Source organism: Lates calcarifer, linkage group LG9 (assembly GCF_001640805.2).
Source record: "Lates calcarifer isolate ASB-BC8 linkage group LG9, TLL_Latcal_v3, whole genome shotgun sequence".
Lineage (NCBI taxonomy): Eukaryota > Metazoa > Chordata > Actinopteri > Centropomidae > Lates > Lates calcarifer.
In genome coordinates, this window is record NC_066841.1 from 19,521,165 (window position 1) to 19,532,856 (window position 11,692).

Consider the following 11,692-nt stretch of genomic DNA (forward strand, 5'->3'; position numbering starts at 1 on the left):
AGAGCGAGCACTGAACTTTGTGTAAATAAAAGTAACAACTAGAATGGCATTCAGTAGAGCGCTCTGCCCTTTACCAAGGCCAAACAATCCCACACGTCTGTCTAGCTCTTATAATAGAAAAGAAGGAAAAAAGGAAATGGTCTGATAACATAAATGATATATTTGCACCAAAATTTAATGGGCTCTTCCCTGAGCCATGCCCCACCCCCACCAGGTTTAGTGTAAATTGGTCCAGTACTTTTTTCACAATCCTGCTGACAAATAAACAGACCAACTGACCAAGAGACACAGGAGAAACATAACCTCAGTAAAAATCCAAACTTGACTCCTAGAAGTTCTGTTTACATAATACTTATTTGTTTTGCCAAATATATTTTGAGGTCAGGATTATGTGCAATGGTAACACTCTTTCCAACAAAGCTTTTATTGTGGAGGAAGAGGTGGATAGTAGGATGTACAGTCTGGAGCTCACATCCCACATGGTTTAAGCAATCAAACCACTTAAGGTTAGGAAAAGATCGGGGCTGGCAATTGGTGAAATGTTTTTAAAGACAACATGTCTTGTCTTCAAATCACCTTAGACAGAAGCATAAAAATATGAATTATGCTGTAGTTGCGTATGTGCAGGTATTATAGTGCAAAAGTGGATGGGAAAACAAATGAAATATATTGCCACTGAATGTTTTGCATAGACATTCATTTAAATGTTTCTCATTTTATTCATATAAAGCAGAATTCAGGTGAAAATGTGTTTGCTGTTGCAAATTAGCAGTATTAAAAAAAACATCATTTCTAAGGTATAGGGATGGTTCCCATATTCTGTCCATACTCATGGGTTTACTGAATAATTTTTTACATATAAAAGGAGCAGCAAACCCTTGTAGTGTATACTTTATGTACATTCCTGTCTTCTAGAAATTTATGTACAACAAATTTGCAATAGAAAATATGTTTAGGAGAAAACATTTGACTGGATAATATGTTTTCTATTAACATGATTAGGAAATTTTGTTGGCTTATTTGGCAAGTCACAAACATGTATCAGAAACATGCAAATGTGTCACTAAAATACTCAACAAGTCGTTTTCTGCCTAAATGTCGTCTTGTTGCACAATATGCACTTGTGTGTTACTATAGTGTTACTACAGTGTTATCAAATCTTTTAATGGTTATGTTTAGACACTTTAACATCCGCTTAAGGTCTGGAGAAGAAGTTTACAGTGACTTCAGATACAACAGGTTTATTTACACTGAACCAAATCCACCATCTTTCTCTAACCTTAACCAAAGTGCTTCTGTTGTCTAAACCACAGATAGGACTGTGGAATGTGAACTCAGGCATGTGCTTTGTACACCCACCATCCATCTCAACCACCTGCTAATGACATGGTTCATAAATCACATAAATGTAGCATTTCACCCATTCATTCATTCATTCATTTATTCATTCATTCAAAACAAACAAACAAAAAAAAACTCTAAAGGTAATTACTTTTTCACTGCAGATAATTGGGAAAATAATTTAGTAATATATAAATATCATCTCTAGGAAACAGGGTTGGAATATACCAATTAAACAAGAATGTCAATATTGCTAAATAATGTTCAGTGAAATACATATCTCTATCAGAGTTTCTCTCTCTCTCTCTCTCTCTCTCTCTCTCTCTCTCTCATACACACACAGACTCTGATACACAGGGAGTGTAAAGACAAATAAGCTGTGGTTAAGATCCTGGTGCCATTTGGTTAAGCCAAGTGACATCTGTGCCTTTATGTACAGTACTGTGTACTGTGTGTGTGTGTGTGTGTGTGTGTGTAATAATACATCTGTGGACGGATGAATAGAAACAACAAAATCTAAATGCCCTCACACTCTGTAATCTGAACAGACATTCAGTGCTGTGAATGTAAAACATCATCAGTAAATGTCAGGTATTGGTGTGACTGTCTTCAAGAGCTTCAATCTGTGGAATGTCACGCAAACACAAACACATGGAAACTTGTTGCTTCTAAGTGAAGAAGCTGCGCTGTTACAGTGTCTCTCCTCCCTACTCCCATTACTGGGTTACTCTAGTAAAGTGTGTAACTGTGAGAGACAAAACAATGGTCAGAATCTGTGCAGCAGAGGCAGAGATATTCTGACCAACCTCCAAAAACACTGGATCCTACATTTTCCCATAATGGACCCTCATCTGTCAATCTTCACACAGCCATTTTTTTTTTAGATACAAACTGAAAATAATACCACAAAAAAGACTTCAGAGCCATACAAGACATTATTAAGGCTGAAGACATTAAGGCACACAGTGCACTGATTTTTAGAGTGTTATGAGAAAAACAAAATTACTCTTTTTCAATCATCCTCCTCCATCCTTTTTGTGATTTTAACAAACACGTCACCATCCCCCCCAAAAAAAGAAGTAACAGAGGAGAGGAGAATACAGAAGAGAGGAAGAAAGAGGAAGAAGAAGAATGAATGAAGCTGTTTCATGTCATATGAAGGAAAGGTAGAGGTGAAAAGGAGAGAGGAGAAAAGGAATAATAAAAGTTAAGAGAAAGACAATAATATTGAGAGAAGGAGGGAATGAAAGAACAAGGGAAAGATGAGTGATAAAAAGAGGGCAGGAAAGGGGAGGAGAGAGGACGCAAGAGAGGAAAGAAGAGGGGCAAGGGAACAGGGAGCATGTAAAGATGAAAAAGCAGGGCCGAACAAAGGAGGAGAGGAAAAAAGAAATGATGGAACACAAGGAGAGGAAAGAGGAAAACAGGACACAGGAGAATGATTAGAGTGATGATAAGACAGAGGGGAGGAGGAGGGGAGGAGTTAAAAGAGGAGATAAAAAGAGAAAGGAGAAGTAGAGAGAGAAGGGGACAAGCAAAAGAAAGAGATGTAAAACAGAAGAGAAGAAATGACAATGAGAAGTAAAGCAAGAGGTTGAGAGGAGAAAAGAGAAAGAGAAAAAACAAGAGAAAAGAAAAAAGACAGAAGAAAGAAAGAAACAACAAAAAAAGTTTAAAACCTGGAAAACAGCAGTAAGTAACCAAACAAGATTCAGTCAGGATCTTCAGGGATAATGTGACAGATGATGGCAGCCATTTAACCACTGAAATGGAAGAGATGATTCTTTTTCACGAGTGACGAGTAACAAGAGGCAAACCTGTGCGCTTCTGCAGAGTGTGTTTCCATTCCTGAGTGGCTGCTGTGTGTTTCCTGTTGTCAGGTGATGAACGCAGCTCGAATTCATGACAAACAGAAGCTGAGGTCGTTCTGGGAGCAGAGGATTGTTCAGCACAGTGAGCACATGAACGAGGAGGAAAACCGCATGAGGAGCAGTGCTCTGGCACGGTCAGCACCAAAGTTATTAAATATGTCACTTTAGATATTCAAATCTGCAGTTCTGGTAGGTGCTTGTTCCATATTTCTAGTCTGTAGTTCACAAAACAGCTATCATCAGCTGAGAGTCTTGTTCATTACAATCCCAGCTGAGTTTAGGTTGAAAAATTAGTGGAGATTTACATTTAGTTACATCATGCATCGTGGGCAGATTGCGTACTGGTATTGGATATCAAAGCTAAGAGTAAACGAATCCAAGAAACATTCAACCTGGACTGAAATCTGATACACATTCTAGCCCGATGTTGAATATAATCTTTACTACTCCCAATGGTGACTATGTCAGTAAGTGGTCCAGTCTATCCCCTGTAATGATGTCAATGGAAACGCAAGTGTCCCCCTCACTTTTATAGCTCCAGTTTGAAGTTAATATTCTCCTTCCAGGACACTAAAGCTAATCATCAGTCAAAGATATTATATATATCTTTACATCTTTTCCACAGGCTGTAGTAAAGAAAACAACATTATCTGTCAGAAAGTAATGGGAAATAACAATCACACACACACACACACACACTCAAGGTGTCACATGATTCTGCCAACTAATGCACTGTACCTTCACCACATACCTGCTATGGATAAAGTACGCGTAACATGTATACACCTACTCCACACTACATCATACTATTTGAGCGATATCTAGGTGTGTGTATGGGTATGCATTGTAAGTGGAGCACATATCGTATGTGATATAAATATGACGTATGCTCCAGGTCATAACATGTCATATTCAATTCAATTCAATTCAATTTTATTTATATAGCGCCATATCACAACAACAGTCATCTCAAGGCACTTTTCATATAGAGCAGGTGCTAGACCATACTCTTTAAACATAGGTATTTACAGAGAGAGACCCAACAGATCCCACCATGAGCAGCACTAGGCGACAGTGGCAAGGAAAAACTTCCTTTTAAGAGGCAGAAACCTCGAGCAGAACCAGACTCAGGGTGGGCAGCCATCTGCCTCGACCGGTTGGGTTAAGAAGGAGAGAGAGAGGGGGAGAGGGGGAGAGGGGGGGAGAGAATAGCGAAAGAAGAACATAGCATAACACAGGTTCCATATCAGATGTAAGGTGAGGCCAGTAATACAGCAGTAGTAATGATAGTAGTGATAATTAAAGTATTAGCATATATCTAGCCTATAGTACCTATACGACCTAGATCTATCAAACTGTAAGGTGCTGTGTGTTGATAAGACATATATACATGTGAGATTACATATACAGGTAAGTGTGGTGTATGTTGTACTGAATCAGGAGCAGTGTACATCATGGTGCACAACTTGTCGATTTGTATGAACAAGAAATCTTTATGTAATGACCACCACCAGCATGACTCCTACATCACTTGTGTATAAAGCCTGTGTCTCCACTGTGAAACTAGATATATTAAATCCAGACATCTTTATTAGGTGCTACTGAGGCATTTGATGTTAGCTGGCTGGATTGTTTGACACTTCACACACCCACTCATTTTCACAAATACTGTGTGTCAAAAATAATTTTATCCTTTTTTGAAAAAAATATTTACAATAGCTGTACACATAAGGTGAAAGAAATTCTGATTTTCAGTTAAACTTTAAGGGAAAGATGGTGGTCATGGTTACAAGACACAGACAACGCAGAAGTCGAGTTCACTGGCAGCTGTAATTTTACAAAAATCTAATTTCCTCACTCTGTCTGACAGTGTCATATACATGTATTCTGCTTCATGTTGCTCCAGCCTTTCATTGAAGCTGTATGATGTTTACACTGAGTGAAATATTCAAGCCCAATATGTTTTTTTGCGGCTGCACTTTTCTATCAAAAGGAAATATTTTATACAGTATGTCTAGTGAAATGTTGTTTTTGTTTTTTTCTGACATATTTGATATCTCTGGAAACTTCGGGATATTCTCAAAAAATTGTCTGTGAGTGTGAAGAAAGTTTTGACAAACATGAGTTTATTAAGATGAATAAACTGTTGATCCAGCCAGATCAGAAAGGAGAGGAGTGTTAAAAATAAACTTTATTACTCTCCTCAGTTTTCATCCCTCTCCCTGCATCATAACTTGATTAGTTTTGAAAATGCCTCAGTTATGTTTACAGCTCGTCTATCTGTCATCACATAGTAGCCTGAGAATGTTGATTAGAGGCAGTTCGGCTATACGTTTGAATCCTGGAGATCAGTGTGAATATCTGAGGACAGACGAGCAGAACGCTGCAGATTAACAGACACATGACAGAGTGTGCTGACAGACAAATGCATGCTAACACAGACACAATATTAATCCTGTCACAGCTAACACAGCCTCTCTCTCTCTCTCTCTCTCTCTCTCTCTCACACACACTCACACACACACACATACACACACACACACACACACACGGTTCCTCTTTTGTCTGTAACACAATTATCCCTGACAGTGATGCCTACAGATCAAGTTTCACTGGATGTCTGCACGATTAATTTAAGCCCAGGAGTTATGGTGTCAGGGTAAATACTAACCTCTGATATTGTGACAAAACCTCTGCTCATCTCTGCCTCCCAAACACTGAATGCAGCCTACACAATGCCAAATATAAATTACTTTAGTCATCCATAAACTTTGTGTATATATATTTTCTGCAAAAGAGGTATATATATTTTCTGCAAAAGAAAAGAGGCTTTGACTGCTGCTGAGGACCGTAAAGAAGATGCTATGGGAGTCTCAGTGAGCACTGCTTTGATTTGAGGATTTAAAAAAAAGGCTAAATATATTGGTCTTGTCAGTTGGTCCACCACTCAAGTAGCTCAACAACTATTGGATGGACTGTCATGAAATTTGTTACATTCATGTTATTGCAATACTTTCATTTTACACATAGTGCCACCGTCAGGTCGAACTTGAAAAACTTGATCCTCCACTTTGGATTTTTGACCAAATACCTATGAAATTCACATCAACCTCAGTTGTAGTTTGTGTTTAGTGCAAGTTAGCAAATGTTAGCATGCTAACAGCTGAACTAAGACAGTGAACTTGGCAAACATTAACATATTAGCAGTTGTCAGTGTGAGTTTGTTAGCATTTTGTTCAAAGCATGGCTGAGAATAAAGTACAGGGCAGGGTCTGTGTGCATAATGGCCAATCGATTTTCATTTTGGAGTGGGAAAAAAGAAAAGAGATGACGAGCCTTTTCTCGATTTTCACAGATAACACAGAAAAATGAAAAATTAGTTACAGCCCAGCTAAGGCTAATACAGCTGGTCTTAGCTAGCTATTTTCGCTGTTTTTGGGCAGCACAGAAAAGGACAACTGAAACACGAAGATTTGGGCTTTTAGCAGGGTGGTTCTTGCTCATCGATTTTCACCTTACATGGGTGAAGGCTAAGCTAAGGCTAGCTTTATTCACTTTTATTCACTGTGCTAGCTTATGGGGATCCTTTGCTATTGTTCATTGGGTTACTTTCGGGGCAAAATACAAATAAAATGACTGAATTTCTCATTTTCCCTGTGTTAACACAAAACAAAAATTAAAACATACTTGTTGTCCTTTATTTTCCAATTTCATTGTTTCAAAACCAAAATTGGAAAACTTGTTTGTTTTTCCTTTCCAGTTTCCTACTCCAAAATGGGAAAAAGCTTGTCATCTGTTTTCTTGTTTCCCCACTCCAAAGTGAAAATCGATTGGCCATTATGTACATGGCCAGCATGACTGTGCGATCTCAGCACAACACCCCCACCTTGAAAAGGCTAAGGGCTTCAGTGGGGTCAGAGAATGTCCTTGACAGTAAAATGACACCATCAATTGTCAAAAGACTGTCCTCTCTATAAGGATATAGAGATATATATATTGTATCATGAATTCACTGACTGCTAATTCCATTGACATTAAATGATTTTCCAGACTGCCAAGCAGTACAGATAAAGGATCGATGGATGAACAACATAATTCTTGATTACTGCCGTTATACTTTCTGGAGTTGCTAAGTCCTGTCTCATAATATTGGAAACACTGTGCAGTATTGTTTGTTTGGACACCTGCTAATTTCTATTCTCACCCATTGCCCTCTCTCCCTCTGTCTCTCTCCAGGCTGAGGGAGCAGTGGGTGGTCAGGTTGGATCAGAGGAATCAGCACCAGCAGAGTTTCTTCGAGGAGAGAATCAGACGAGCTCAGAAAGCTCAGCAGAGCTTCAGGAAGCTCAATTCAGCCTGAACTCAGGAGATGAACCTGAAGAAGGTTACAAACACTAACACCCCCACCAATCAGCTTGCAGGTGAAGAGCAGCTGTCCAGTGGCAGCATTCACATTTAAGTAATTACATATTTAAGTAAGTATTTTAAAAATGAAAGAGACAAAGTGAAAAATGTCACCATGACTAAATCTGCTAAAAAATCAGAGAAAAATACAAGACCTGTCATATGAAAATCAATAATTATTTTTATTGTTGTTGGTGAAAAACAATATCTAAAATAACTGACTTCTTGGAGAATGTTTTGCCTTTCGTGTTGCATTTCATTCCTGCCTGATGCCAGTGTTTTGTCATTATTGTGATCTATTATTGTTACTCCATAGCATATAATTGATGGTCTTAAATAAACTCAGTCTATATCTGAAGTGTTTTTTTTGTGATTCTTATGCTTTCATAGATGAAATTAAAACATTAGAAATATATTTAAAAAACAAACAAACAAACAAAAACCCCCAGCACATTCACACTTATTCACTAACTCCCACAGTATTTGTTTATTCTCACAAGACTTCCTTTCCAAAATAATCCCCATGCTGATGCGTGATCTTGTGTAACTTAAATAACCATCTAGCATGGGTCTGTTTAATGTGTTGCCTAAGTGAACACATTCACCCAAGGTTCACCCATATTTTGGAAAGACATGCAAGGTTGGTCACTATACTCTCACATTAAGTCATGCTACAGCATGATAATGATTACACAATCACTGATAATGCTTATGATGTAGCTGTTTGACAGGAGCATGTCAAATCAAAGAGAACAGTAATGTTCCATCCCTAGGTTCGGCTTAAAGAAACAGGCACAGTTGTCAGGCATGGTACAATGTAATTATATGTTTCAAGATAAAACAGGAAGGCATGCAGACTATTTTGTTTTCTCCTTTTTTTTTGTTCCAGATTGATTCAATGAAATTATTGAATGAATGAGTTCATCAACAGAACTATCACAAAACTGACAACACATCCCACCAGCCAGCTATGCTTCACAGTCACAAATATACATGTTCTCAAACAGGTCTGAAACAGATGTCTTCAGTGGATTTATTTATTTACACACAAATCACAACAACTCAGTCACTGTCAGCTGCTCAATTCTTTCTTTTGGTCAATTGCTTTTTTTTTTAACATCTCATGTTCATCCTGAAACAATTTATTTCAATAAGTCCCCCAACCTGAATATCTATAAAGGTCTTTTGTCCCTACAATCTGATATGACCCATGGGAGCCTCTCTTGAAATAGTGCCCATAGAGTGGCAGGTGTACCAAATGTTAGCTGTCATGGTAACAATAAAAAATATGCAGTTAAGCTTATGGAACTATTTGGTTAGGTGCAGGCACAGATCTACTTGGTTAGGTTTGGACATTTTCATCTGGTTTCCTCCTTTGGTGCTGTCACACAGTCACTGGAGGACTTTGTCACTTGCAACATGTAACTATGGGTCATAATAAGCTGCTTGCACAAATTACCTATGCAATCATTTCCTAATGGGAGGACGTTTCCTTCTAACATGATAAGAGTAAAAAGTGCAATCCCAAAGTGCTTGAGGTGAACTTAAATCTTTAAAATGGGGAAAATAAGTGCAACAAAGAGGGTTATTTTCATTTCAAATTTGGAAAGTTATGCTGTAACTGAAGGGATGTTATTCATTCTTTGGTGTAACTTAGTACATACACAATCATCCATAACATTATGACCACTGGTGGATGAAGTGAATAACATCGATCATCTTGTTATAACACAATGTTCTGCTGAGGAACCTTTGGTCCTGACATTCATTTGGACGTTACTTTGTCTCGTACCACCCACCTGTCATAAACCAAGCACACACCCCTCCAATGGCAACAACACTCCCCAATGTCAGGGGCCTCCCAAAGCAGGATAATGCTCCCACCATCCTGCAACTCACAAGACCCAAAGGATGTGCTGCCAATGTCCCGGTGCCAGACACTACAGGAGAGTAGTGGGGAGTTTAGGAGCCCATGTCAACAGCTTTGGCTCTTTGTCATGTTACTCAAGACATTTATGAGCAGTTTTTGTGGTATGGCTGACATTGGGGAGTGTTGTTGCAATTGGAGGTGTGTGTGCTTGGTTTGTGACAATATTTAGGTGGGTGGTACGTGACAAAGTAACAAATGTCAGGACCAAAGGTTCCTCAGCAGAACATTGTGTTATAATGAGATGATCGATGTTATTCACTTGTGTTGACATGTCAGCTGAAATTTTGCAGGTAGAGAGCAAACAAAACCCAACAAATCAATGTGTCTCTGATAGGTTTAATTTATTGAAATCAATAAATGTGGTAATGATACTGACACATAGGAGTATTTTATCTTACAAGAGACAAGCTATATATTTAAACATCCAGGCAGGGTTTGAACCAACAAAATTTCTGTTACAAACCAGTTCACCTATCAGGTATCTCTGAACTACATCAGCTGTCACATGCAGAATAATTACAAATGGATTACTGATGAGAAGATCAGCTGATCAGAATGTTTATCAGGATCATGAAAATAAACATTAACTGAGCTGCACTTCCTTTTCTTAGTGTAAACAGGTGTCAGACTAAATATAAACAAGAATGTCTATGTATAGTTGGAAGTTGCAACCTGTGTGGAGTTTTGTTATGAGGCTGAATTTTCTACACACAAATAAAAATTAACTGAGAAAAAAAGTAGGTGTGGTTTCTTGCAACTAAACAAACAAAAAGGGATGACAAAACAACATGATCAAATGACCATTAAAAATGAACTGCTGTGTAAAAGTACAGGATGGTATCAGTGAATGCCGTGGTCCCACAATGCAACACTCTAACATAAATACAGAAGGCTTGCTCATTGCTTGAATAACATGAAAAAAATGTCAGGGAAACATCAACCAATAAATCTTAGGTCACCCTTTAACTTGTTATTTGCAATGTTTCCAAATTGGCATCAGATTTCTAGTCAAGCAGCATGTTTTATGTATAATTTGGTATTTGTTCAAGACATTTGTATTTTATTATATGAAGTGGATGGAATAATCTCGTGGAGTCTGCTAAATGAAGCTGCAATTCTTTTCCTAACCAGCAGGGAGCAGCAACACACAGTAATACATCCAACCAGTAACTGGAGCAATGTAAAAATGTCCTTTTCTTTTTATTATCACACGGTCAAAAGTATGTGGACAGCCCTTTCAACATTTTTTAAAGTACTTTTGGTCTGGGGCTGCTTTTTCTTGACTTGACTTTGCTTCTTAGATCCAGCAGTTTGATGAGGACCTTTTCCTGTTTCAACATGACAACACACCCACACACAAGGCCAGATTCATAAAGAAATGAATCTGGGTTTTTTTTACGGTTCAGTCTGCACACAGCCCTGATCTTAACTCCTCCCAACACCTTTGGAATAAACTGGAACACAGACTGTGAGTCAGACCTTGTCACCCAGCATCAGTGTTGGACCTCACTAATGCTCCTGTGGCTGAATGGGAGCAAATCCCTGCAGCAGGTTCAACATCTGGTGGGAAGGCTGTTATATCAGCAGATGAACTCAGCAATCACAGATGGGTGGAATGTTCAGGTGTCTGCATACTTTTGGCCATGTAGTGTACAGTTTTAGCAAATGGAATTTAAGTTAGTAAATACTCCTTAAACCTTAGAAATATTTTGATATAGGTATATTTGTTCTGTTCATAACTGCAGTGTTAAAAGTCCAGTAAATATTTTTATGACCCTATAAATAGAAGATAAAATTCATATATATAATGAGTCAAAATTCTAGACTGGAAATCATCACTTTATTAGTTGTATTTTTGAAAATATCATTCTGCATTTCCTGAATGTAAAAAACCTGGAGTTTCTGTACAGATTAAATCAGTGAACGGTTCAGCTGATGTTCCCTGTGTCCTTTCCTCCACACAGTGCCTCTGACGAAACAATACTGTATGTAGTGTCACTGGCAGGAAATAATGTTGTTTGGGTTTTAGCAGACTTTGTGACTAGATGGGAATGGACGTGACCTGCCATATATAAACACTGACCTCTCTGCTGACGCAGAGACCAACCTGAGTCACAGCTGCCACTGATAAAAACACAGAGTAGAC

General features: G+C 38.3%; 1 protein-coding gene across 1 annotated transcript; it reads left to right on the forward strand.

Moving 5' to 3' along the window:
* The first annotated feature begins 2,838 nt into the window (after positions 1-2,838).
* Positions 2,839-7,956, forward strand: LOC127142754 (protein FAM240C-like). Its single transcript, XM_051072615.1, has 3 exons — positions 2,839-3,033; positions 3,222-3,346; positions 7,449-7,956. The coding sequence occupies exons 2-3, from the start codon at positions 3,225-3,227 to the stop codon at positions 7,570-7,572; spliced, it is 246 nt and encodes an 81-aa protein (XP_050928572.1). The 5' UTR covers positions 2,839-3,033; positions 3,222-3,224; the 3' UTR covers positions 7,573-7,956.
* Positions 7,957-11,692: the final 3,736 nt, after the last annotated feature.

What these genes read in the sequence shown, in the direction of transcription:
- LOC127142754 (XM_051072615.1), top strand. Translation starts at nt 3,225, where the DNA reads ATGAACGCAGCTCGAATTCATGACAAACAGAAGCTGAGGTCGTTCTGG. An exon ending in AGGAGCAGTGCTCTGGCACG is followed by an intron (nt 3,347 to 7,448) that starts GTCAGCACCAAA and finishes GTCTCTCTCCAG; the next exon opens with GCTGAGGGAGCAGTGGGTGG.